General features: G+C 51.8%; 1 protein-coding gene across 2 annotated transcripts in view; it reads right to left on the reverse strand.

The window, feature by feature from the left end:
* CLCN7 (chloride voltage-gated channel 7) overlaps positions 1 to 20,302 on the reverse strand; it is a 52,564-nt gene extending 32,262 nt beyond the window's left edge. The window contains exons 1-2 of one of the 2 annotated variants that reach the window (XM_065411638.1): positions 20,164 to 20,302; positions 2,348 to 2,403 (exon numbers count right to left, since the gene is read on the reverse strand). In XM_065411638.1, coding sequence (XP_065267710.1) covers positions 2,348 to 2,403; positions 20,164 to 20,302 — 195 coding nt within the window. Of the gene's footprint in view, positions 1 to 2,347; positions 2,404 to 20,161 lie in introns of both variants that reach the window. The other variant, XM_065411639.1, reaches the window with a different exon arrangement.
* Between the last annotated feature and the right edge of the window lie 6,794 nt (positions 20,303 to 27,096).

The raw sequence follows: 27,096 nt of genomic DNA on the forward strand, positions 1-27,096 counted from the left end.
CACCCCTCCCCCTTCCCTGCAGGAGCAGGGAGCACAGCCTTCGTTGAGCTAGTTGATACAGCGACTGCGTGCGTAGGGAAGGGGTGGGGTCCATTTACCAGTGCTCCGCTGTTGTCCTTGGCCCTACAAATTCTTGCAGAGCACCCAGCTGGGAGCACGGGGCTGTAGAGAGCAAGAAATTGTTACCTAATAGGGGAATCGTAGCTCTGTTACCCTGATCCTCCTGCCCGCCCCATTTGTTACATTCACTTGTATCCTGCCTCTAGTGAGTTTGCAAGCGCTGCCGGGCAGGGACAGGGCTGGGGTGTTGGTACAGTACCTAGCACAACTGGGCCCTGATGTCAGGTGAGGACCAGCAATACAACTAATAAGAGAGCAACCAAGGCCCTGCTACAGGACAAGAGAATGGCTATGAGTCACAAGCGAAGACAGAACGTGTGTCCTAGTTCAGACCACTGCAGCTAGAAAGATAAAAGGGTTTTGAGTGTCAGATCACTGTAGCTCAGCAAACCTGAATGCCAGCGAGTCTAGAGGCACTTCAGGCTCCAGCAGCAGTGTGACCACAATCCACCCACTCCTGCTCCCCAGGCCTGCTGACGGTGGCTCCCACTCAGAGGTGCCACGTGAAATGGTGTAAGGGTTACTCTAGATCAATCTCCCTGAGGGCCAGCCCCACCCTCTGGGGTATGTGAGGTTCCGGAGGGGCTTGGGGGCAGCTCATGAAGGGGTGGAGAATGGGGGACACTTCTCTGACCCATGGGATCTGACTGGTGAGAGAGAGAGAGAGAGAGAGAGCGAGCGCGCGCGAGCAGAACCCATCTGGAGAATAGAGATTCAGCCACTGGTGACAGGACTTCTCCCACCACATAGGGTTACACCTGCCAGAAATGAATGACCGCTCAGCGCCCGCTCAGCCTGTCCACTCTTCAGGCAGAGCCCCCAGTCCCATGGTGTCTGTGCGGGACCCCGTTTGGGGCCACCGTAACACAAACAAACAGCAACCCAACGGAAATGGAGGGAGAAGCCCAGGAGCTGAGGAAGGCGAAAGTCAGATACAGGATGTGAGAGGGGAAGGGAAACCAGGCGAGCACGCACTGCTCTGAGAGGAGACATAATAACTGTGATCCCAGAGGGGCTTGGACAGACCGCGGCCTCCCAGCCAGGGCTCGGGCGCCTCTTGTACCCAGAGGGCTGTTTTCCCATTAGCAGGGTACGTTCTGAATCGGATTTCCACCCCCAGGCCCAGGATCAGCCCCTCACAAAGGTGAAGCCGGGGGCAGGAATTTTCCACGAGAATCCAGTCACACAGAGCATCCCCCCAGCACAATGGGCCCCAAAGCCCAATCCTGGCACCCAGTGCCCATCCCCTGCCCTCCACATGGACCCCAGTTTCCAGACTAACAGGTCGGTAGGGCCAGGCGTCAGCAGATAGCTGAACACCCCCTTCCACATGGAGAGTACATGTGTGGGGGAAGAGGGAAATCCACCTACGGAAGGGACCTTCTGTGTACACACCCGGGGGATGCTCTGAGCCAGAGGATGTGTCTCTTGCCTGTGTCTCTTGCGTGGGGTCAGAGCCGCAAGGACACACTGAAGAGAGCACAAGACCAGGGCTCAGCAGCGGGGAATGGGGAGGTTAGCGAGTGTGAGAGGTGAGTGCAGGAAGCTGCCCACGTGGGGGTGGGAGGGTGACAGCACGGCAGGCGAGTGGCCTGTCCAGCAGCAGCCCTACAATCCCGAGATCTGGGTCAGACAGCGAAAGCGAGTTTTTCATGGAGCCGGATTGGAGCTCCAGCCTCGGGTGCTCACTGACCCGCCGTGAGCTGCTCTCCCACGTGGCTGTGCTCGCCGTTCGGTCCAACTCGGCAATGCCACGCACGGGCACCAAGTGCAACTTCCATGCCCTTCTTTGGGACACCCCCTCCCCCATTACGCGTACCCGTCGAGTTAGTGCTCCAAACAGAGCCCGGAGCACCGGCTGTGGCCACGTGGGAGCTCAGAGGGGGTATGGGCAGGGAGGGAGGGAGTGAGTCTTAAAGACAGACTAATTTCTCCAAGACACGTCATCCGCTGACCCCAAGTTTTCCAAGAGGCGCCTCCTGGGGCAGGGGCTCACACATGATAGTTTCCAGGCAGAAGTAGGCAGCTGGATTTGGTGGGGAAGAGGAAGATGGGCAAGTTAGAAGAAGTTAGGCAGACTTCTAATGGAAAGACAGACCCTTGGCAGTGGGTTTGCCTCCTGAGGCCCATGCTGATGCTTTGCGAGGAGCCATCTGCTGCAGCCTGGCCTTGGTTACCAAGAAGGGGAACGGTCAGAGTAACGTTTGCTCCTTTCTGTGCCACTCACCAGTTCGCGGACATCATCGTCGAGATCCACACTGCTCAGCTGCCCGAGGCGCAGAAAGGGTGAATGGGTGATCTGAGAGGAGAATGGAAAACTAGATCAATGCACAAATATTCCACATGGCCGCAGGTTAGCAAGCCCCGACACTAGAAGGGAGACATCTGGGTGCCCCCGCTTTGCCCTCCTGACTCTGATACGCAAGGGGGGGCAGGGCAGGAGGGAAGTGAGATTGACAGCTGCCTGCCCTCAAGTTCATGCTGCACTCAGCCCAGCTGGGGCACTCTCCCTCTCTCTTCTCATACGCTGCCTGCATTGGTCAGGCTCCCCTTGCCAGGTGTGGCTGTGCTCTGCCTGCCCTGTCAGCAGCCCAGGATCTCCTCATGCAGACTCACCCTGTTGTACTTGCTGCAGCACATGGGAATAGCTTCCTTCCAGGCCAGGGCATCCCGTGCTCTAGGCCAACAGTGGCCAAATGCAGGAGCCAGGCCTAATGCAACCCATGGAGTTCGATGCTGACAGGGGCCACTAGTTTGTAATGCAGAAGCCACGCCAGTCAAGATGGAAGTTGGTACACCAGGTTCTGGACTTGCCACAAAGTGACCACATGGCAGCTGCAACCTGCTCTGGTTTAGGCAAGTTGGTTGCAACCCTCTGGTGGGCAAAGTTTGGTTGTCCCAGGGCTAGGCTCACTTAGCCAGCGATGACAGGCCCAGGAGGCAATTTGAAGCCCTGTCAGCAGCTGTTATTAATAGTATTAACAGTCTACCTTGCAAAAGGCTGGATAAATTACTCCCCTCCACAAGCCAAATGCTCCTCGGCTGTGTTTGTTGGAGGAACACCTGAGCTGCTTTTGGGTCATTTTCTTGCATCATGGATAAAGCTCTGCAGACGAGCCCAGAGCTGGAAATGGCCCACTTGCTGCAGCAGGGGGCGTTCAATTTTACACTGCACCGTATCATGCTGTGAAAGGGTCTCTCCGAGGCCGGGAGGGGTTAGCCCCTGTGCACGCTTCTTACTAGTGAGCTCTCGGCCTGCCTCATGGAGCAGAAAAGAGCATGCTGCCATTGGCGGCAACCAACCCACCAGCCAGCCGGTGAGGCCCAGAGAGTTAGGGGCCGTCTGTCTGTCTCTCTCATGGTACCTAGAGCCCAGCACAAAGGGGCTGATCTTAGCCAGGGCCTCTCCCTCCATCCTACCTTTCATTCACCTATTGCAGCCAGTCTCCTACCCCACACCACTGCCAGGATGCTGCCCAAGCACAGGGAGAGAAGCTGGGAGTTGCTCTTTACTCTGTACGGGGCTGGACACCCCTTGTTCCACTCCCAGCAAGACTGCAAGGCCCTTTGCAGCCATTCAGACTTGGAGACGTCCTGGTTAAATCCCAGGGTAAATCCAGCAGCCCCCCTAGAGAACAGAGGCAGGAGCAGCACAAGGGAGGGATGCTGGAGCTATGCCACCTCCATCTCCTTTCCCTGGAGCTCAGGCAATAGGAGCTGTCACCTGAGGCTTCAGCCAGCTCCAGCCAGGCAGGAGGCTCTACTCTCTGCCTGCTTTGGGGGACACCTCGCATCAGCTGCGCCAAAGCAGCACCCCTGTGCTGCACTGAGCTGGCCCAGTGTACTGGGGCCAGCTCACCGGACACTGCACAAGAGGCTTTTCTCCCCATGCATCACACAACCCCAGGTGCAGCCCTGCCCTGCACATTTCCCTGCTGGGAGGGCCGCTCCAACGATGCACGCCTCACCCCCAGTCACCATGGAGAGACAGGCCTTTCTACCGCGCATTGTTCAGTGCGCTGGGGCTCTCCAATGAGGAAGTGCCACAGCCACGTGAAACCTGCTTGTGCCTCGTGGCTCCGAGTTACTTTGGAGAGACTGGCTGTTAACCGATCGCTCCCCAAATCCACCTTCCCTCCCTCCTGAATGCTGGCACCGATACCGCAGCTCACGTCTCACCTCACCCAAAGATTTCCCTAATTCAATGGCATTACATAGCTCAGGACTGCGATAACTAAACACACCTGCCTGCCTGGGCAAAATCTGCTGCTGCACTGCAGGGAACACCCTCTGGTCATGATCAGGAAATAATTATTTCCTGGCCTGGAATAAGGGATCAGTTAACAACAAACAGATAGTCTGTTGTGCATTTTGCTCTGTCCTCTACTCCACATGACCCGCTCCTGGCCAGAGGAAATGAGCATATTAGTCTATTTAATCTCATCCCCACCAAAGCTTTTAGCTCGCTCAGGCCCAGGAGGACATGCTGCTATTTGCAAACAGCAACACAGAGAAACAAGCAAGCAAGCTGGAGGCAGGAGACAGCTCTGAGCCTGCAGACCGAGCGCAACCGAAGCTGCACAAGGTGTTTCCCACAGTGGCTACAGAAAGCCAGGTTCAGGGAGCATTTGTCACAGCCACACTTTGCTGCCTAGACACGTACCAGGCGGGGATGAACCACAGTGCATTCTCCAGCAGACAGAATGATCTGGGAGGACCGGTTCTTCTGCAGGGCAAGTTCCCAGAACCGAGCACTGTCAGCAGAGTTGCCTAATACAGGAGTTTGAGAGCTATTCTGGGCACTTCTCCAGTCACTCAACATGAGCAAGGGCTGGGCCTATAACCTAGTCCGCAGTGGTGCTGCGGTGTTAAAGGGCCCCAGCACGCAGTACCAGACATGTCGTCCTGCTCCAAAGCGGGGGACGGATACTTTGTTGGTGAACAAGTGAGGTTTTTACCCACTAAAGCTTATGCCCAAATAAATCTGTTAGTCTTTAAGGTGCCACCAGACTCCTCGTTGTTTTTGCTGGGGCTGAAAAAGCATCTGCCCTGGCATCTGAAGTGTCACTGCCCCACAGAGGGGAGCACTGCCCTGGCAGGGGGGTGGGGGGACGGGGGACACGACGACTAGCCAATCGGACACTGGAGTTATTTTAATTTACATTTAATGGAAATGAGGTTTCCCAGAGCTGACATCTGCCCCTTTCCACAGACCACCTCGGCCCTGCAGGGCCAAGAGGCCTATTGTGAGCAACAGCATAGGATGGAGCCATCCCTGCGGTCAGGAGACTAGCATGGCCTGCCAAAGACAAACAAAGAAACAGCCATCCCCTGTGCCAGCCAGGAGCCTCTGGAACGCGGGAAGAGAGGCAGCTCCAGGGGCCTGCAGGCATATTGGACTCTCTCAGTCTTTCCGGCTGGATTGAGAGAAGCAGTCACCGGGAAAGGGCTAGTACTAGTCATTATGTACTAGTCATTCATGCAACTGGCCACTGCAGGGAGGCAGCCACTTCCAACTCGTCTCAAAGGATTCACTGCAATAGCCCAGGCAATCAAGTCATGGGGAACTGAAGGCCCTTCTCCCGCTGTAAAATGGGAGGTATTGGGTGTATAGCTCCATTAGAGACAGCGAGGTGTTCAGAGACTACAGGAACAGGGGCCTACAAGTCACTTTCCTCTTTCTCTGAAGGTCTCAGGCCAAGCTCTCCCTGCCTATATCAGAAGTATTTGAAGAGGAGATGCAAGATCCCATTTTAGAACAGAGGCGGCGATGCCCGTTTTACACCCAGGTCACAGTGAGCGGCTGCAAGAGGAGCAGAGGCAGATGAGGGCCCAAAGGGGGAGAGGCATCCAGACAAGTGTGATTGGGCCAAAATGGAGCCGGTTCTCAAACAGGACCCAGACTGACTCCACATCTCCTGATCCTGCAGCCCTGCTGGTTTGGTACCAAGCACAGGGCTAGATGTCAAGTCGTCCCTTGCAAGGCGATGAGTCTCCACGGCCAGAAAGAGACAGCGTGAGGAGCTCTTCAGAGGCCATCGGGAAAGTGGCACTGCCTGACTTCACAAACAGCTCTTTGTGCGCTGGTTTTGTCAGACCCAACTTAGGGCCAGACCTGTCCCACCGCTGCTGTAATTTACCTTTCCCATAACAGCCACCCTCGCTTCCCTTCACAGCCCTCCCCAGACTCATTTAACATTCACACCCACTCCGGGAGGAGCTACCATGAAAGTGCTCAGATTCCCAGACCATGAAACTCACTCCTCTCTGCGAGCTTTGGGAGGGGACGAAGTCAGTTTAGAGTGCTGCCCACGCAACATGCACATTATCAGATAGAAGCAGGCCCCTCCCTTCTCTTCAATCTCCAAGCAGCATGGTCATGTCTGCAAGCAGACAGGAACCAAGATGCAATCAGTTCGTTAGCAGAATCACAAGACTGTACGCTCAGGCTCCCTTGCCAGCCACTAAGGGCACATCTACGCTGCAGCTGGAAGCAAGCCCCCCAGCCCAGATCGACAGACTCAAGCTAGCCACCTCACCCGCAAGGCTAGCATGAGTCTCCGCCCGAGCCGCAGCGTCCACACTGCTATTTTTAGTGTTAGCTTGAATCTGTTGCCCTGAACAAGTGTGCTATGTAGACTTACCCTACCTCCCCCCCCCGCCGAAGGGCGCTGCTTGAGATCCTAATATCGACAGAGCAAAGCAATCGCCCATCTGGAGTCCAAACCAATGCAGTGGCTCACAAGGCTGGATCAGTGCCGGGTTTACAATAGTGCCAGTGGCGCCATGGAGCCAGGCCCATGCTCAGAAGGGGCCCCAGCCTGCTCTGCTTGCACTGTGCCCTGAGACCCCACTGGCTCCCCCGTGCTCACCACTTGCTCCTCTCGGCCTGCCCGCTGGCCGGCCGAGGGCTCCTGTCCACCCCCGGCCCCACCCTCCATCTTCTCTCTGCCTCCTGGCCAGACCCCAGTGCACCTCCAGCTCCGGGCAGTCTCTGCTTCCCACCACCTGTGGGGCCCCACCTGTCTCCCTAGCTGAACCGCCTGGGACTGATGCAGAAGCCTGGCCAGTCTCGGCCAGTTGGGGGGAGGGGCACAGTGTGCCAGTTTGTAAATAGTGCCCTTACACGGGGCTGGGTGGAGTGGGGCCACCCCTGCCATGCCATGCCCCTGGCCAGCCCCTCACTCCCCCCCCCCCCACGCCATGCTCCATTGCCTCCATGGGGGCCCACAAATATGTTTGGTGCCAAGCCCACAAAAGGTTAATCCAGCCCTGGGCTGGATCTAAACAACCTCTGCAACTGGCACCAGGTCTGGAGTGTTAACCTGAAACAGGAGCGCACTCCTTCACACCAGGAGAGTTTACTCTGCAGGCCCTGACTCCTCCAACCCTGGGCTTGTGTATCTCTAGAATGCAAAGAGGATACATTAAAAATATGTTATATACACATATATACACACACATATACAAACACACACACATATACATACACAAACCCCAGTACCACCTAGTCATTGAGCCTAGATTTGTTTAAGCCTTTGATACCTTAACAAGAAGCCTGAAGTCACCTCTTCACCACTGATCACAAGCAAAATCATTTTAATAAACTTGGGGAGGAAGCCAAGACTAGCCAGTTTTAGCTTATTCCCCTACATCATCTCAAACGGTTACTCAATTTGGCGTTCCAAAACACAGGTCATGGGAGCCAGCAGCAACCCCTGTACTTCGGTTGCCTAACACTTTCCACGGCAAGAAATGTTTGTGACCTTTTTTCAAAAGTTCTCACCTCCATTGCTGGTCGAGGCTTTTGATGACAAGATAAAGGCCAAAAGGGATCATTAGATCATCTAGCCTGACTTCCTATATGTCACAGGGCACAGAATTTCACCCAGTTACCCCAGTGTTGAGCCCAAGACCTTGTTTGACTAAAGCCTCTTCCAGAACAGCATCCAGTGTTGATCTGAAGACATCAAAAGATGGAGAATCTGACACTTCCCTTGGTCGTTTCTTCCAATGGTTAATCATCCTGTTAAAAATGTGTCCATTATTTCCATCTAAATTTGTCTGGCTTCAGCTTCCAGCCATTAGTTCTTGGTACGTTTTTCTTCACTAGATGCATGAGCCTTTTAATACCTGGTGTTTTCTCCCCAGGAAGGTGCTTCCACACCATCATCAACCAGCTCCGTTTTTTGAGGGGTTTTTGGTAATAAACTAAACAGACTGAGCTGTAAGTCACTCACTGTAATACATTTTCTCCAGACCTTAAATCATTTTTGTGGCTCTTTTCTGCACCCTCTGCAATTTTCAACACCTTTTTTAAAATGCAAACACCAGGACTGTAAGCAATATTCCAGCATTTGTCTGGCCAATGCCATACACAGAGGTAAAAATGACGTCCATACTCCTACTCATTATATACCTGCAGGACCAGATTGAGTCAAATCCATTTTAATCATGATTCATTCTTCAAGGAGGAAATCTGAATTTAAATCATCAATTTTAATTTTGTTTTGTTTTGTCCCTGGCCTCATTTGCCAGAAGCTGGGAATGGGTGACAGGGGATGGATCACTTGATGATTACCATATCACTCTGTTCATTCCCTCTGGGGCACCTGGCATTGGCCACTGTCAGAAGACAGGACTCTGGGCTAGATGGACCATTGGTCTGACCCAGTATGGCCGTTCTTATGTTCTTATTTGCACTTTAGGAAAATTAACAAAGAAAGGTGCATTTTTATTGGTGGTTAACCATTAAAACATGCTGAACTGAAACCAAATGTAGTCCTTATAAAAAAATTGGTACTTTTGGCTAACCAGGAGGATACAGTATAGAAATTATATTCCTACCAGGTGCCTTGTTCAAAATGTTTTGGTGCTTAAGTAACTTTGAAATATCTGCCCCATGCCCTTCGTGTTTTTACGCTTAATAGATCTCACTCATCCTTTCCAACCTGGTTTTATTCATACATTGAAAGATGAAAACAAGTTTTCCTGCTAGTTCAATTCCCTCTCATTTTTAGCCAGCTTTGAATGAATTACTAGTCCAAATGAAGCGCTCGTTCGCTCTCTGCATTTGCTAGCTAAACTGAAACCAAAAGTAATTAAGGCAAAAGTCTTTCTGGGCAACAGAAACTGACAGTTATTTACATTTGGAAAAATGTAAATACCAGAATTTCTCCATTCTACAGACAAAGTAATTTATATACATCAGCAGAACATGACATTGTGACATTTATAAAGCTTGAGTTGACAAAGAAAGTGAGATGGTTTCCCCGGGAACCAGTAAATAATTAGAAAAGCAGCACCATTTACTAAATTAAAATTTGGGGACTCACTGACTTTATTTAAATGATTTTAACAGAGTGAAGTGTAGTCCCTAAAACCAGCTGTCAATTTAAAATGTAATTGTAATCAGGTTATTTAAAAGGAAAAGTATTCAGTGTATAAGTCAATTTTTATCTACCCCTCCTCCGAGGATCCCCTTAGCCCCTTTTGCCACAGCATCACAATGGGAGCTCTTGTTGAGTTGCTTGTCCACCATGACCCCTAAATCCTTTTCAAGTCCCTGCTTTCCAGGATATAAATTGAACTGTATTTAAATTGAAATTTGGCTGGAAGAAAATCCCCAGGCTACAGAAGTGCTTTTCCTTTCTCTCTTGATTCCATTTGGGTTTGGCTGAGACACTGATACAAACTGAAGTCACTCTTTCCTTCTCTCGCTTGCTTCCCCAGGGAAATGTTGGCAGCCTACCAAAGTAACTGAATGAACATTCTACAGCTGGGCCCACGCCACCACTGCGCTGGAATGACCTGGGAGCTGTAGCAGTGGGAGAGGAGATGAGGAAGAGCTGGGCCTCCCACATGCCTCCCTGGACTTGGCACATCTTCCCAGCAGCCCATCCCCTCTTCCCACCAGGGGCATCACATGGGGCAGCAACTCCCCCAGCACTTATCAGAGGAGAGAAAGAATGACGGGCTGGGGGCTCCCCTAGACCCAGCCCATGGCACCAGCAGCCCAGCCCAGGGACAGCTGCCAGCAGGAAAAGTTTGCTAATGTAGTCAGTCCTGTAGCTCAAACCTGCTGCTGATGCACGATGGGGGAGGTTGTTAGTCGTTTTTAACTCTTTTCTTTTAAAGGAACAGAAGTTATACAAGATCTACTTTTAACAAAGGTTGCTCGTGTAGCCTTAATTTGACAACCCCCCCCCCCCCACGTGTATGCATTACTAGTCTCTTTAATTACATGACCACATACTATTTTTTCTTGAACAGAACTCCTGCCTCACTCAGTGCACAGGCTAGACTCCCCCAGGGGACAGAACTCAGGTTGCAAAGGCAGCCATAAATATGGCATTTTAAGTGCTTGACTTTGCAACAAACATTCGTTTGCATGTGGGAAGCATTTACATCAGTGTCGCACCTAGAGGCCCCTGATCTGGACTGAGGCCTTGTTGGGCTAGGTGCTGAACAGAGAGAGGGCAACGCAATCCCTGCCCTAAAGAGCTTACAGTGTAAAGGGGAGGGGGCTTTAGCATATGTAAGGGGACTGTTGCCCCCTTACTAACATTCAGTGGGGGTGTTTTGGTTGGCTAGCTCCCAGCACTAAAAGGGGAAGGGTCGATGGCAAATCAGGAGCCTGAGACTGACAGTCCACAGGAACAATGGGGAGAGGCCAATGCTCCAGATCAGCCTGATTGACAGGGCGGGCAGGCTAATCAGAGAGTCAGGAGGCCAGGAGGGGTCCCGTCCTCCGTGTGAACTGGAATTGCCTGGGTCAGACTGAGTGGGGCAGAGCTAAGGAGAGAGCAGGGGCCCGAGCTAAGCTGCTGGGAGCAGAGCTGCAGCCCCAAAGCCAGAGCACAGCCCAGAGAGAGCAGAGCTGCCCTGGGAGCAGAGCTGCAGCCACCAGAGCCAGAGGGGCCAGACAAGCAGCCAGGAAGCAGGTCAGAGCTGGGAGCAGAGTCACAGAAGCAGCCTGCAGAGCAGACCTGCCCTGGGAGCAGAGCTGCAGCAACCAGAGCCAGAGAGGCCAGAGAAGCAGCCCAGGGAGCTGAAGGCAGAGCAGCAGCAGCAGCCGTGCTGAGGCCGAGTGGAGCTGGGGCTGGAGCCAGGGCTGGAGCAGTCCGGAGCCGGGTGCGGTGAGCAGCTGGGGAGAGGAGGGGGACCCTGGCCAGTGGGCCCAGCGCAGGGAGACGCCTCAGCCAAGAGGCTCTGCAGGCCAGACTTGGAGGGGGCTCGTAACCCCGACAGGGCGGGGGCGACGCTGGGAAGAAGGGTCCTGCCACCTAGAGCCTGAGAGCGTGTGGCCACCGCCAGAGCAAGTGTCCAACCCGCAGCGTCTCTGCAGCACAGCCAGGGCCTGAGAAGGAGGCCTGGGACCTACAAGGAACAGACTGTGAACTGCCCTGACATTCCAGAGACACTGTTTGTGATGTTCCCTGCCACAGAGCAGGGTGATGTGTTTTCCTTTAACCTTTCCCATTTTCCTTATTCTTTTTTAAAATTAATTGTTAATTAAACAACTTGTATTTGCTTTAAATTGTATGAAATGATCAGTGGGTCAGGGAGGTGCCCAGTGCAGAGAGAGTACTCCGGAGTGGGGACACCCTAGCCCCTGGCCTGGGTGACCACAGCAGGGTTGGGGGTCGAGACCCCCAGGAATCCTGGGCCCAGCCTTGTCGGGGTTTACGAGGACTCTGCCAGACAGGAGAGTGGAAGGGGAGTCCTCAAGGGCAGGGAGGCCTCTGGGTAAAGGAAGTGGGAGCGAGGACTCGGATCCTTTCGCTAGCCCACTTCACCGGGGTAGTGCAGAAGCCAGGAAAGTTCCCCACAATAGCGGGACCATTCCCCCGCTTACACATAGGGTAGAAAGACTAGACACTCAAGTGCTCTTGAACTGACTGGAAGCACCAAGACATAATTGTATTTTCTGCAGGGGCCTCTGACCGAGAAAGGGTGAGCTGGGCTTCCACCTCCAAATTTCATTATGAGAAAAAAAAAATTACAACACACACACACACACACAGAACTTTAGGTAAATGCAAGTGAGACCCTATGCACTAGCTAGTTTGAACTCCCATACTCTGGAGTTCAATCATGTCGGGTCCATATGAAAGCTGGCACATTGGCCAGATTAAGACTGAGAGAAGATCCTTCAGCATTTGGGGCTCCAACCCCAAACCCAAAGGATCCCTCTGAAGAAGAATTCTCCTCTAGGTTATTCTAGGGGCAGTATAATGCTTAGAGTGGTGCTAAGCCCAGACTGGACTTTTTCCATCAGCCTGAACAACATGTGGACAGATGTTCGCAAGAGAGGTGGGGGAGAGCAAATATGACTGACTTGGCTGGTATGATGTTACCACTGGTTGTTACTGCGAAAGACTGACACTATTCTGTAATATCCTGGGCAAACCTTATGGAATTAAGTTGGGGTTCGCTGTGTGTGTGTGTTATTGTGGCACTGGATGTGCCTTCTCTAGCAGGGATGGGGATACTAATGTAATTTCCCTGCTTATCAGCCCTCTGAAGCCACCCCCAGGAAAGGTGCATATATTGGTTCACACTGGATTCTCCACGGACCAACCCACAAAGAAAGGACTCTTGGATAAATAGCCTGGTGTTAAACTGGCTCAGGGCCTTCTTCCTGATCCAGCAAAGGGACAGGCCTTCTGCTCCACATAGAGCCCCAGTCCTTAGGGAAGGGTAGGAAGGACTGGGCCTACTGAGGCCCCATAAGACTGTGGGCTTGTTCTGAGCTGAAGCTGTGATGAACAGGTAACCTTAAGGAATCTCCCTTCAGTGGGGGTTTGATGGATGGCTCCTATCAGAGCCCATGTTAGGTTGGGCGGATCCCTGGGAAGGTGATTAGCATGCAGGTAGGCTTTTTAATGTTTTCTCTGTAGTGCATTTACTGAAAGAATAACTGTAGCAACTGCACCTGGTAACCATCTCTGAAGAGCTGGGATAGTTTCTGTCATAGCTCAGTGGTATAAAGACACTCACTACGCAGACTTCTGAAGTTGGCCGATTTTGCCAAGTAAGGTGCTGCTAGTTTCTGGCGCAGTGGCCAGTTCATTTATTTCTAATTGCAAGTTCTAGAAAGAGATGACTCAGGCGACATCATTCTGGGACATGGTCCAACGGCTGATTGCTATGAAAACAACCTCTCTGAAAGGACCTGTAGCAAACCCAGAGTAGCAACTTTAATTGGAAAGAAAAGTTTGGCTAAAGTTTAAAATTTTTATTAAAGTTAATGTTTAAAATTAAATATACACAAGTTAAGAGGGAAGGTACTGTGCATCTGGGGTCAGGCTTGATTTATGAGGGATTACAGGTATCGGTTGCAAGGGTGAAGAGATACATACATATCACATAACCAGCATAGACCCAGATTGGGGTGCAAGGGTTTTTAAAGTGTCAGTGGATAAGTGGGCTCAGGCACACCAAGTCATAATATACAGTAAATAGCACTCAAAAATAATTTCCTACCCCACAGGACGTGCTGTATATGACGACATGAGCAATGACAAAGGGCCCACTATTACAGTATGGTTGAACCAGTGTGGTATTGATTGGCAAGGAGACCAACATAGCTAGTAGCATCTTGCCCAGCAAGGACTGACTCACCCAGGAGCAGAGCTAGTGAGCCCTACGCCCGGCAGATGGGTTACAACCCCCAACAATGAGAATCCACAAGATTAGATGTAGGCAGAAGTAAATGGCCTATATTCAGCCAAACTATATTATATGCACCATGCATGGTAGCTACCGTACCAGTGTTCTACCTTCCAGGCTGACTAGCCATGAAGCAATCCCTGCCTGTGAATAATGGCATGACTTCAATCAGAGCTAATGAACAAAAACATTGACAGAACAAACACTACGACTGTGTACACAGCAAACTTTTTATAGGCTCCCAACTTTGCTCTGAAGAACCACAAACAAGAAGCATTTGACTCAACTTCTGTTGTTGATGAGTAAACTAGGCCACTGCCTGGGAAATGTTATCGGAGGGTTTTTTTATTTCCAGAGACGGATCACAGGACATGAATTATTTCCTTTCCTTATCCTCTGCACCAACACATGCCAACAGCCTGGCTCTGGATCACACAGAACATTAAAAAGAAGCTGTGTCCCCATACACCTCCATGCAGCAATTTGAATGACCACACAGACATCATACAGACTGGCGGATTCTATGAGAGACAAGATCAAGAAAGATAAAGATTCAGTCCTCAGGGCCCTTCCTGTAAACTCAGGCTAAGTTAGAGTTCCTAGTCAGATGCTGAATGGGTATGGCAATAGAATGGCAACTAGCTTGCAAAGCTGCAGTTATGAAATAGTTGATTTTTACAGGAAAGCGTGTTACCATTGCTGAAATACTAGCTGAAAAAGTAATGATGCCCATATTTCATTTGCTAGTGAGCTTCTATCACAGGCAGCACAAAGCTACAGTCCTGACAGGCCCCAAAGTTTGTATCAAATCCCAAGGCTAGGAGACTTTAGCAGAAACCTACCACCCAAAGACCAACATGAAGAGAATATCTGCCCCGGCCCCAGCCTCCATGCACAACACCTTGTGAGACGCCCTGTACTCCTGCCATCCGCAACTGCTGAGAATGGGCCAGGATGCCTGAATTCATATCAAGGTGCTACCCCTGGGCCATGCTAGGGGCCTGTATCTTTGGTACCAGCCTCTGGTTATCAAACAGCTGACAAATCCATTCCAGCTCTGGCTGCTGGAAGGCAAGGTCTCGCCCTTTGAAAAGATGACAGCTGTTCAGCGTAGAACAGGACTAAGGGGGGCGGAGGGGGGGACAGGACATGACAGAGGTCTACAAAAAAAATCACAAATGGTGTGAGAAGAGTGACTAGAGAAGTGTCATTTACCCTTTCCCACAATACAAAAGCCAGAGGCCAGCTGATGAAATTAATAGGCATCAGTTTTAATACAAAGAAGAGGAAGTACTTTTTCCACACAATGTGGAACTCCTTGCTATGGGATGTTGTGATGGCCAAAACTTAATAGTTTAAAAAAATAACTATATAAGTTCCTGGAGGATAGGTCTATCAATAGCTACTAGCCAAAATGGTCAGGGATATACCACCATGCTCAGGCAACCTTAAACCTCTGACTGCCAAAAGCCAGAAGGGGAAGACCGGGGTCAATTACTTCAACTGCCCTGTTCTGTACACTCCCCACGAAGTCCTCGTACTGGCCACTCTGGAGACAGGATGCTGGGCTAGACAGACAATTGTTCTGAGCCAGTATAGCTGTTTTTATATTCTTCCTTACCCCTCCCCCCCCCAATCCCACAACCTCCTGGGAACTACCCATGAGGTGAAGAGATCAGTCATCTGAAACTCAAACCCTCCTCCAGTTTTGGGGCCCCTCTCTCTGGAAATACTCCAGGTTCTGCCTCCGCTGCTCCCCAGAGCTCTCCTCAGCAGAAGCATAAACCTGAAGTGGTCCTGGCTGTTTCACTGCTGCCTACAAGGCTGAAGTGAAACTGACCAGAGTCTTGTTAATATCACCTTGGGAAATTATGTGCAGCAACCCTGAAACTGTCTGCAGACTCAAGAAGTCATCTCAAGGCTAAGCGCTCACTCCCAACAGGTGAGTAGGCAGGTATACTCCCCAGCCCCGTTGACCCTAAAGGCTAACAGTCCTAGGCATGAACTATTCCAAGACGCCTCAGGAATTTTTGTTTTCTCTAATACAGGTACAGACCTTTCTTCCTTCCCCCCGGAGGAGACACATCCAGGATGCCTCTAATTATAGCCAGCAGGAAGACCTCTGGTGCTATTCCCTGATTGCAGCATTTTACATCTTGCTATCCGAGCTTCTAAACAAGCATGCAGCTAATCAAAATAAGCATACACAGATTAATACAGATATTAGCATCCCACCAGCCTACAGACTCATACAACAACGTTGTATCTGTTGCACGGTAGGCTGAGTATTCGGGACCAAGGATCCCACACATCGTTTGACAAATCCATCTGCCAACCTACCCTTCTCCCCTCCCCAAAAAAGTTACTCTCAAAAAAAGCAAAAAGACAAAATGAAAGGCACAGCAGGCACATGACAAGTCATCACCACCATAAAGTTTGCTTTTATCCATGTGGGATAGAAGGCAGGCTCTTGATCTGCATTTCTCAGAATAACATTGCTTCCTGCCTGAGAATTAGGATTGCTTCCTGCCTGGGCATCAGCGTGTTTGAATATTTAATATTCAATTTGTGAGCTAGCTTGGAAAAATATCAGAGCCGATCCAGTTGAATGGCAAGGAAGGAGAAACAAGAGGAGTGTTTTATAAAAAGATCCCTTTATCCTAGTATCAGGTGTTAAGCACATCCAGCTGAACTGTCCAAGCACTTCTCAGGTATCTTGAAATCGCCAAATTGATGAGATGTGCCCAAGATTCAAGTGTTTCAGCGTTATGAGCATATTCATATGATCTGAATCGTGTGCACGTGCTTAGAGATGTAGAACATAGGAACCACCATGCCAGTTCAGACCCCAGGGCCCCCTCACTCAGTATTCTCCTGATGATTGCCAGTACCAGGGCCCTCAGGAGAATGCAAGAAGCTTCATAGAAGCTGGTTATGGAATAATCAGCTCACACAGAGTATCTTCCTAACCCTGCCAGTCAGTGAATGGCTCTTGCTCTGAAACAGAAGAGTTTATCTCCTTTGAATTCAACATGTGCATATTCATTCTATAACTATATGGATAAGCATATCCCTAAACAGCTCACCCTGGAGACAAGGCCCAGAACCAGCCTGCTAGGTCACTCCCACACAAACATATGCTTTTAAGTAAGAACTGGGGTAATCTCCCCAGTTCATTGCTTCTGGCCTGCAGCTGAGAGTGTTGTAGAAAGCTAGCAGGACCCAACAGTAATGGGGAGGATAAGGAGCCCATTAAAAGGGTAGTACATAACGTACTGGTCCCACTCTCCATGCTTATAGACCAGGGATTGACAACCTTTGGCACGCGGCCCATCAGGGAAATCCGCTGGCGGGCCGGGACGGTTTGTTTACCTGCAGCGTCCGCAGGTTCGACTGATCGCAGCTCCCACTGGCCACAGTTTGCTGTTCCAGGCCAATGGGGGCCGCGGGAAGCGGCGCAGGCCAAGGGATGTGCTGGCCTCCGCTTCCCGCAGCCCCCATTGGCCTGGAACGGCAAACCGCAGCCAGTGGGAGCTGCGATCAGTCGCACCTGCGGACGTTGCAGGTAAACAAACCATCCTGGCCCGCCAGCGGATTTCCCTGATGGGCCGCGTGCCAAAGGTTGCCGATCCCTGTTATAGACCCTGCTACTTCTTACTGGTCACACCCTGATCAGCCAAAAATTCACAGGTTACACATCAGCAGAGACCATGACTTTGAAATGAAGATTTCCTGTATCCATTATATTTAAAAAGGATAATCACTAAGAAATGGTTAGTAGCTCCTGAAAGTATTCCTCTTCCACCCACCCCATTTGTTTTATTGCCATGCCACAGCAACCCCTCACAGCAACACTGCTCCTCTTGGGGGGTCAGCAGCCTGTCTCATCAGCTGTGCTCACCAAGTACAGCGATCAGCTAGGCACTTGTCACAGTGACATGAGAAACACATTGTATGAATCAGCTCCATGTGCTGTGTTTTTCCTTGCTGGTTGTCCTAGTCATCCGTAGCCTGACTACAGCTCTGTTCCAGTATCGCTCTGCAATAGGAAATCTCGGCTCACTATCTGGTGACCTGTAAAGTTCTGCTTTTTAATCCAGTTTGGTTGACTCAGACACAAGAAAGACTGACCTGTCCAAGACTGATCAGTGAATAGTAACAGGTACTCAGGACTGTGCTGTAACTGAAGGCATAAAGATTCTCTTCCCTGAGGAAGGAAGGGCGCAGCAGAGTTGCTCTTCTACCATGATATTTCCACAATTTCTGCTTGATTTCCCCACCCCCTCAGGTCGTCGCTGGCTGAGCACCCTAATGAGAACATGGATCCAAATCTTAGGCAGCAAGGAATTCTACACCCCCTCTTAAATAATTATCCGAGTACAGTCTCCCAAGGATGACAGAAAGTGACCCTAAAACAGGGGTGGGCAAACTACGGCCCACGGGCTGCATCCAGCCCGTCAGACCTTTTAATCCGGCCCTCGAGTTCCCGCTGGGGAGCAGGTTTGGGAGCTTTCCCCACTCCAGTGCTCCAGCCAGGGAGCGGGAGCGGGGCTTGCCTTGCTCCACTCCACGCATGCAGCAGCTCAGTGTGGCTCCTGGAAGCAGGGGCAGCCAGGGGGCTCCGCACGCTGCCCCCGCCCCAAGCGCCGGCTCTGCATCTCCCATTGGCCAGGAACCATGGCCAATGGGATCTGCAGGGGCGGTGCCTGCGGACGGGGCAGTACACAGAGCAGCGTGGCCCCGCCTCCACGTGGGAGCTGGAGTGGGGAAGGGACGCTGTTTCCAGGAGCCACTTCAGATAAGCACCGCCCAGATCCTGCACCCCGAACCACCCCTGCGCCCCAACCCCCTGCCCCAGCCCTAGCCCTGATCGCCCTCCAAACCCTTTGATCCCAACCCAGAGCACCCTCCTGCACCCCAAACCCCTCATCCCCAGTCCCACCCCAGGGTCTCCATCCCCAGCCGGAGCCTCACCCCCCCCGTGCACCCCAATTCCCTGCCCCAGCCGAGAGCCCCCTCCCACACTCCGAACCCCTCCATACCAGCCCAGAGCACCCTTCTGCACCCCAAACTCCTCATCCCCAGCCCCACCCCAGAGTCTGCACCATCAGCCGGAACCCTCATCCCCCCCGTGCGCCTGAATCCCCTGCCCCAGCCGGCCCTCCGTACAATTTCCATACTGAGATGTGGCCCTCAGGCCAAAAAGTTTGCCCACCCCTGCCCTACAACAAGGGCAGGGGCCCCTTTGGGAAGCAAAGCTCAGATCCCCATCCATTTGCAGAGGTCAGTGCACATTCAGGAGTCCTGGAAATCCAAAATGAGACACCTTGCATGCCACCAGTAAGCCAGTCCCTCTCCTCAGCTACCCACCAAATCATTTTGACACCTAACTGATGCTGTCCAGTTAGTCACTGCTTGCTCCAAGTACTTCCCGATCTCTCCAATTCCACTGAAGGCTGTGGAGACACGTTCCAATACTAAAGGAAAGCTTTAAGGAGCTCTCTCCAGAGAGACAGCATGAGGTGAAAGCCAACAACAAGACTAAAGGAGGCAGAACCCGATCGCTAACCTTTCCTCCTTCCCCATATGAATTCTCTGCACCCTAAACTCACAAAACACAAAATTCCCCTCTTAAGGGCATAAAGCTCCCCCACCCTCAGGGCTGCATAGATCCTGTAGCAACCATTTGTTCTCCAAATAAGCCACCAGAAGAATTTATTTCACCCTGGACCCTTGTCACTTCACCATCTACACTGTCTTTGCAATGTTCCAGCATTTGTCCAGACCCTGCCTGTACAGCTCAATGCCCATCTCAGGTCTCTGCCAGATTTCACCCATTTATAGGCGCTTCCATTCGGTTACACCACCAGGGATTAGTACAGCCCCTGGCTGAACTCCAGCAAAGGACGCACACAGAGCTCCGGCAGGCTCTGCGATGTACAGCAGCTCCCAGAACCAAGGAGAAGTAGCTGCAAGAAGTGTGGCTGGTGCTGCAGGGCTAGAGCACGGAGGTTTATAAGCAGAGCGCAGCTGGGGCAATAGGTTGGGTGAAGCTAGCAGGCAAGGATGGGTCGGGGGCAAGAGGCAGAGACACAGCTAGGCTTGGAGCTCACTGGACATTCCCTGCCCACAGGCGAGCTCGGCAGGATGCAGGGCACCAGCTAGAGCGAGCCCAGCCTCCCCAGGGTGGGATGAGCGGGACCCGCACCGGATCCGGGCTTGCCTGTTCCCCGCCGCGCAGCCCCGCTGACCCCGGCCCCTCAGCGAGCCCCCCTGCAGCCCCTGACCCCCCGACACCAGCCCCACAACGCGAAGCCCCCGGCCCCCTGACACCGGCCCCCGCAGGGAGCCGGCCCCACTCGCTCACCGGCCGGGAGTGCGGGGGGCCGCCCGCCGCCCCCGGACCCGCGCCGTTCAGCAGCGGGGTGGCCTCCCCGGCGGCCGGGGGCTCGTCCTCCTCGTCGCGGTCCCGGCCGGACCAGGACACCTTCTTGGCGACGTTGGCCATGCGGCCGGGCCGGGGGCGCTCGGCAGGGGCAGCTGCCGCTCGGGGCTCCGCATCGGGCTCCGGGCTGCTCATGTGACCCCGTGGGGCAGGCAGCGCCGCCGCTCACGTGACAGGCGCTACGGCGGCTGCCGAGACCATGGGAGCGTTGCATCATGGGAGTTGTAGTCTGGCGGCTTCCCCCTGTTGGCGCGGGCGGAGGGTGCCTGTAGTGTCGGTGTCTCATGCAGGTCGGTGTCTCATGTCTCATGCAATGTAACTTCCATTCGTTGTGTGTGTGCACTCGGGTCAATGGGAGCCGTGCAATGCCTGGTCCAGAGTAGCACACCCAACACACCGCTGTATAGCAAAGGGCTTCATGGGGCAGATGAAAGGGATATGTTCCCAAGGGAGATCAAGTGGAAACACTGCACCTACGGGATGTGCATGTGCAATTCTGCAGGCCTTACCCAACCAGGCCTCTAGTTTGAGTTAACGGGAGGTTTGCTTGACTTAGGAGCACAGAATTTGCCCCTTCATGTGTGGCTTGTGTTGTGTGTATACCTGGCATAATTCCTTCAAATAATCATGGACCAAATTCATTCCTGATGTAATTTCAGTGACGTTAGTCACACTACACCAGGAACGAAGCCAACGACATTTCAGTCTCTGAAAGTATGTCAACCAGTTTCAAGACCTTTCAGAAAATCCTACAGACAGGGGGCCTGATTCTGATGTCTGTTATATTGGTGTAAATCCAAAGTAACACCCCTGGGAGGGGGCGGAAAGTAAATCTGGAGAGAGTTCACTGACCTCAGTGGAATTACTCCAGATCCATATTGGTGTAACAGCTCAGAATCAGGACTACGGTGATTAACCAACACTACAGTCCCCGTGTTGTGCATGATCCTTTAGTACAGTATGGTTTTAGTACAGGTCTTCAGTGAATCCAGCAGAAAGTAATTGTTAGGGCATGTCAAGAGCCCAGCAGAACACACAAAACTAAAGAAAATGCTCTTGTCTTGGCTGGAAGAGTTGAGGGCATTTGATGCATTCTCTTTTGCTCTGCCTTAGTACAAGTCAGGTCTCACACAAGCAGCAATGTTATAAATTATCCCAACAGTTTTCTTCTGCATCATCTGTGCAATACAGTTCAATACAACTGTGTTTTGCACAGTATCTTCACTGACCCTGAACTCTTGGCAGAGTTACATAATACACTGTCCAAGAAACCAAAACAACAGTCAAGGAAGAGAAACTGAGAAGTGCAGGCAGGAAGGCAGATGGGAGGAAACACTGTAGCAAGCTATGGCCAGGGCCGCCAAGAGCGGGTTCGGGCCCTGGTGAAAAAATTTTTTCGGGCCCCCCAGCAAGGGCGGACCGGCTAAACAGGGCCAACAAGAGGGGGGGGGGGAAGCCAGGCCCCAGGCCCCCTTCTGGACCGCTGGGCCTCGGTAATTTGTACCAGCTTCCCCCCCCCCTCTTGTCGGCCCTGGCTATGGCCACAGACATTTCAATGATCAGCAGAGATGGAAACCAGGATCTTTAGTTCCAAAAAAGCCTCTAGCACTCGATAATAGGCGCAGTTAGAAATTTTCAGAAGAAACTTAGTTTTGTCAGAAAAAAACAGTCTAAGGGGACAACTAACAGAAGTTACTAGATCACAAGCCCTGGTTCTCATGGGAGACTTCAATCACCCTGATATCTGCTGGGAGAGCAATACAGCGGCGCACAGACAATCCAGGAAGTTTTTGGAAAGGATAGGGGACAATTTCCTGGTGCAAGTGCTGGAGGAACCAACTAGGGGCAGAGCTCTTCTTGATCTGCTGCTCACAAACAGGGAAGAATTAGTAGGGGAAACAAAAGTGGATGGAACCTGGGAGGCAGTGACCATGAGATGGTCGAGTTTAGGATCCTGACACAAGGAAGAAAGGAGAGCAGCAGAATACGGATCCTGGACTTCAGAAAAGCAGACTTTGACTCCCTCAGGGAACTGATGGGCAGGATCCCCTGGGAGAATAACATGAGGGGGAAAGAAGTCCAGGAGAGCTGGCTGTATTTTAAAGAATCCTTATTGAGGTTGCAGGAACAAACCATCCCAATGTGTAGAAAGAATAGTACATATGGCAGGCGACCAGCTTGGCTTAACAGTGAAATCCTTGCTGATCTTAAACACAAAAAAGAAGGTTACAAGAAGTGGAAGATTGGACAAATGACCAGGGAGGAGTATAAAAATATTGCTCAGACATGCAGGAGTGAAATCAGGAAGGCCAAATCACACTTGGAGTTGCAGCAAGCAAGAGATGTTAAGAGTAACAAGAAGGGTTTCTTCAGGTATGTTAGCAATAAGAAGAAAGTCAAGGAAAGTGTAGGCCCCTTACTGAATGAGGGAGGCAACCTAGTGACAGAAGATGTGGAAAAAGCTAATGTACTCAATGCTTTTTTTGCCTCTGTCTTCACGAACAAGGTCAGCTCCCAGACTACTGCACTGGGCAGCACAGCATGGGGAGGAGGTGACCAAGCCCTCTGTGGAGAAAGAAGTGGTTCAGGACTATTTAGAAAAGCTGGATGAGCACAAGTCCATGGGGCCGGATGCGCTGCATCAGAGGGTGCTAAAGGAGCTGGCGGATGTGATTGAAGAGCCATTGGCCTTTATCTTTGAAAACTCATGGCGATCGGGGGAGGTCCTGGATGACTGGAAAAAGGCTAATGTAGTGTCCATCTTTTAAAAAGGGAAGAAGGAGGATCCAGGGAACTACAGGCCAGTCAGCCTCACCTCAGTCCCTGGAAAAATCATGGAGCAGGTCCTCAAGGAATCAATTCTGAAGCACTTAGAAGAGAGGAAAGTGATCAGGAACAGTCAGCATGGATTCACCAAGGGCAAGTCATGCCTGACTAACCTAATTGCCTTCTATGAGGAGATAACTGACTCCGTGGATGAGGGGAAAGCAGTGGATGTGTTATTCCTTGACTTTAGCAAAGCCATGTCTAGTTGGCAGCTAGTATCAAGCGGAGTGCCCCAAGGGTCGGTCCTGGGGCCGGTTTTGTTCAATATCTTCATTAATGATCTGGAGGATGGCATGGACTGCACCCTCAGCAAGTTTGCAGATGACACTAAACTGGGAGGAGTGATAGATATGCTGGAGGGTAGGGATAGGATACAGGGGACCTAGACAAATTAGAGGATTGGGACAAAAGAAATCTGATGAGGTTCAACAAGGACAAGTGCAGAGTCCTGCACTCAGGCATAGCACGGCATGAAATCTGACTGTGACTGAAACATTTGAGCCCACGGAGTACCCACCCCCCAGCTTGAAAGCCTCAAGAGGTAAAATCCTCCTTGACGCCCCCTGCCTTTAGGGAATATGAAGAGATGGGTCCCAGTACTCTCTTTAAAAAGACTGTGGCCCATGGTCTGCAGTGAGGTGTGTCTGCAAAGGGCCCCGCACGTCACCCTCCAATTCCCCATCAGGCGTAAACTGTGCAGCAATCCTCAAGTCCAGCCTGGTGACTGAAGTCAGCCGGTGTTCACCCACCAGACCAGACAGAGGTGTGGTTTCAGCAAGACCCAGGGAGCTGGTCGGAAGTTGGATTTTCCAGCCACTGAAAAATGTTGAGATTTTGGGGGGGAAATTAATCCCACACTGGGACAAAATCATCAAAATTGTTCACAAAATGAAATTCAAAACAAAATTCCTTTTGGTTCAGTCACAACGGTGCACTTGGATACATTGGTTTTGTTTCGATTTTGACCCCTTTTAAAGTTTTTAATACACTCATTTTGAAACAAAAAGTCATATTTAACATGAAAAGTTGAAACTTTTCATTCCCAAAAGTGTTGAAGCAGGAACTCCCCCCCCCCCCCCCCCGCCGCCGCCATTTTTTTCTAAACAAAATGTAGCCAAAATGCAACAATTTCACGACATCTTAGTTGAAATGAAACAGCGTTTTCCAATAAGTTGGTGATTTTTTCCCCACCAGTTCTAGTTACTGTTAAGAATCTGTGTATCTGTTTCCCCTCCCTTTGGATGCCCTCCGCTGCCCCTTGTGCTGCTGGTGTAAGATGCTCCATGGCCCTTCTCTGGTGTGTTCTGCTGTTTGTACCAGTCTCAGAGAACTTGGGCCACATGCGAAGGTCTCACTTATGCATATAAATGCTGCTTCATCATGTGGGTCACTGGGGTGTTATGGCAGAGCAATCTGAGCTAGCCAGCCTGGTGGGCCTTCACACCGCCACCTCTGCCATATAGAACGTGCCCATGTGTTTCCCCTCTCCACCCACACAGGCTGGCACCTTCCTCCCTCCCTCCCCCACACAGGAAGGCATTACCAATCCAGCCTGCAGAGGGCACAACTCTTGCCCTCTTGCTTTCACAATCAGGGGGAGCAGGCTGCCACTCAAAGCTCCCAATCACCCCTAGACCTTCAGTGCACGGGATGGGACCAGCCTCTTCAGAGAAGACCTTTGCCTTGTCTCCTCCAGACACAGATCCATGATAGTGACCAGCCCCATGCTGGGCTGCCTGCTCTTGTCTGCCATGGACATGAAAAACAGAACCACCGATTGGCCTCTCTTAGTGGAGACGACCAGGACGTAGCAAGCTGGCAAATCCTCAGAGCAGTTCTGGGTATGGCTGCTTGGATGCCATGAATGTAATAGCTTCTGAGGGGGTGTCACTTTCCCACAGTGACAAACACTTCCTGAGGTGCCAGTGACTATTGTAGAACATCAGGGTCACTCCAAGCTGCATTTAAACATGCAGGAGACTCCGACCCGGGCCCACAAGGTGAGAGAGCTGGGAGTGAGACAGCTGGAGCTGGCCAGCACTAGCCCACTGCATTGCCAGGGCCAGTGCAAGGAAGTTTCGCACCCTAGGCGAAACTTCCACCTTGCGCCCCCACCCCAGCCCTGCGGCAGCTCCCCCCTCCGCCCTGAGGCCCCCCCCCCCGCAGCAGCTGCCCCCCCCCTCTGCCCTGAGGCACCCCCCCCCCCCCGCGGCAGCTCCCCACCCCAGCTCACCTCTGCTCCGCCTCCTCCCCGAGCACGCCGCCCCCGCTCTAATTCTCCTCCCCTCCCAGGCTTGCGGCGCCAAACAGCTGATTGGTGCTGCAAGCCTGGGAGGCGGGAGAAGTGGAGCGGCGACCGCACGCTCGGGGAGGGGGTGTAGGAGCGCTGTAAAAAAAAATTGGGGGCACCGCTTTTTGGCACCCCCAAATCTTGGCGCCCTAGGCAACTGCCTAGTTTGCCTTAATGGTAGCACCAGCCCTGTGCATTGCCATGCTCTGCCTTTAAGCAGCAATACCAAGCCAATGGGGGAAATAGAGAGAGCAGACTGTTTAATAAAAGTGTAGGAGAAGGAGCGCTGCCTCCAGGGCAGGGCAGGATGTGGGGACCAGAGCAGAATCGCTGTTCTGGGAGCCGAGCTAGTGCCACTGAGGAGAGAAGAGAAATAAAGAGGAGAAAAGCAGCGGCAGAGCAGGAGCGATGGTGACTAAAGGCCCCAAGTCTTTTGGGTCATTCCCAGTCACTGCTGCCTGTTTCCATCCTGATGATCTTCCCCCATTGCTGATACATCAATGAATCATGTCACTGACGGGCCATACGGGGCACCTGACAAGCAGCCGCCAGTGACACGGCTTAGGGCTTGATTCTGTACAGTGCTGAGCAATTTCTGGAGGTGCCAGGTGCCTTCACTTCCCACTGACATTCACAGGAGTTAAAGGGACCCAGCCAGCACCTTGCAGGACGGAGCCTTTGGCTGGGGAGCTAGCCCATGACTATACATTCTTGGGGTTGGAACATGCCTCTGACTGGCCCTTTGATTTTAAGAATAAAATGACCCTCAAGCTTGTAAACATGATGGAAAGGGGCAGGGTCAATGTAAAAACAGACACCGCTCCTCGGGCATGTTACTAACACCTTAGATGATTAAAGGGACATGCTCAACTTAAACCCATCACTTTTCTCTTGAATGTTTTACCTGCTTGCTAGAAGTGGCAGCTAATGTCACCGTAATGGCGAGAGATTAGCCAGAAAATGAGGCTTTTCTCTATTTTCCCAGTTCTGTGTACAGTGTCCATTTGACAGCACTCTGTGCATCATCAATTTCACCGTTCCACAACAGTCAGTTTCCAGGACTGTCTGGGTGAGATTTTCATCCAGCAACAGGAGAAAACAATTTCTTTTAAAGCGGAAAATAGGTGGCAGTGAAACCCCCTGGGGTCAGCAGGGACAGAACCCAAAAGGCTTTCGACAGCATGTTCTGAAACTGACTAAATGTCAAGCTGATGCTGTCCTTTTCAAGTTGAAATGATCTTAAAAATCTCCCCTGCCTGTCCCCATTTTTGCTGTTTACTTGGGCAGTTTGTGCTTTACACACAGACCCATTTGATTGTTTCCTTCTTTATTTGAAATGTTGCCAGATCCCAGCTGCAAGAGACACAGGCCTCGCGTTCACGAGAGAGATGCAGCATTGCTCCGGCCAGCTGCAGTACCATGTACAGGTTATTGTGGAGGTACCTCAGCTAAACCACCAGCCCGCACACAGCCTCCACACTCCCCTCTCCACACACTCCTGTGGCTTCCCGAGGCCAAGCTGTATGCAGTGGGTACCTGTTATACTGGAGCAGGTTGGTAGCTTATTGGAGCTGTTTGAGGCTGCAACCACAGCAGCCAGACTCTCCAAGGCGCTTTAGACTTGAGGCCGTTTCAGAGGAAGAGCTTGGGCCAGGGGAAAGGCACCATTGCTGTTTCTGTCCAGTTTAACTGTCCAGTTCTCATTCAGGATTAGATCAAGGCCGTTTGGTTTGGGTGTTTG

Source organism: Emys orbicularis, chromosome 10, assembly GCF_028017835.1.
Source record: "Emys orbicularis isolate rEmyOrb1 chromosome 10, rEmyOrb1.hap1, whole genome shotgun sequence".
NCBI classification, from domain to species: domain Eukaryota; kingdom Metazoa; phylum Chordata; order Testudines; family Emydidae; genus Emys; species Emys orbicularis.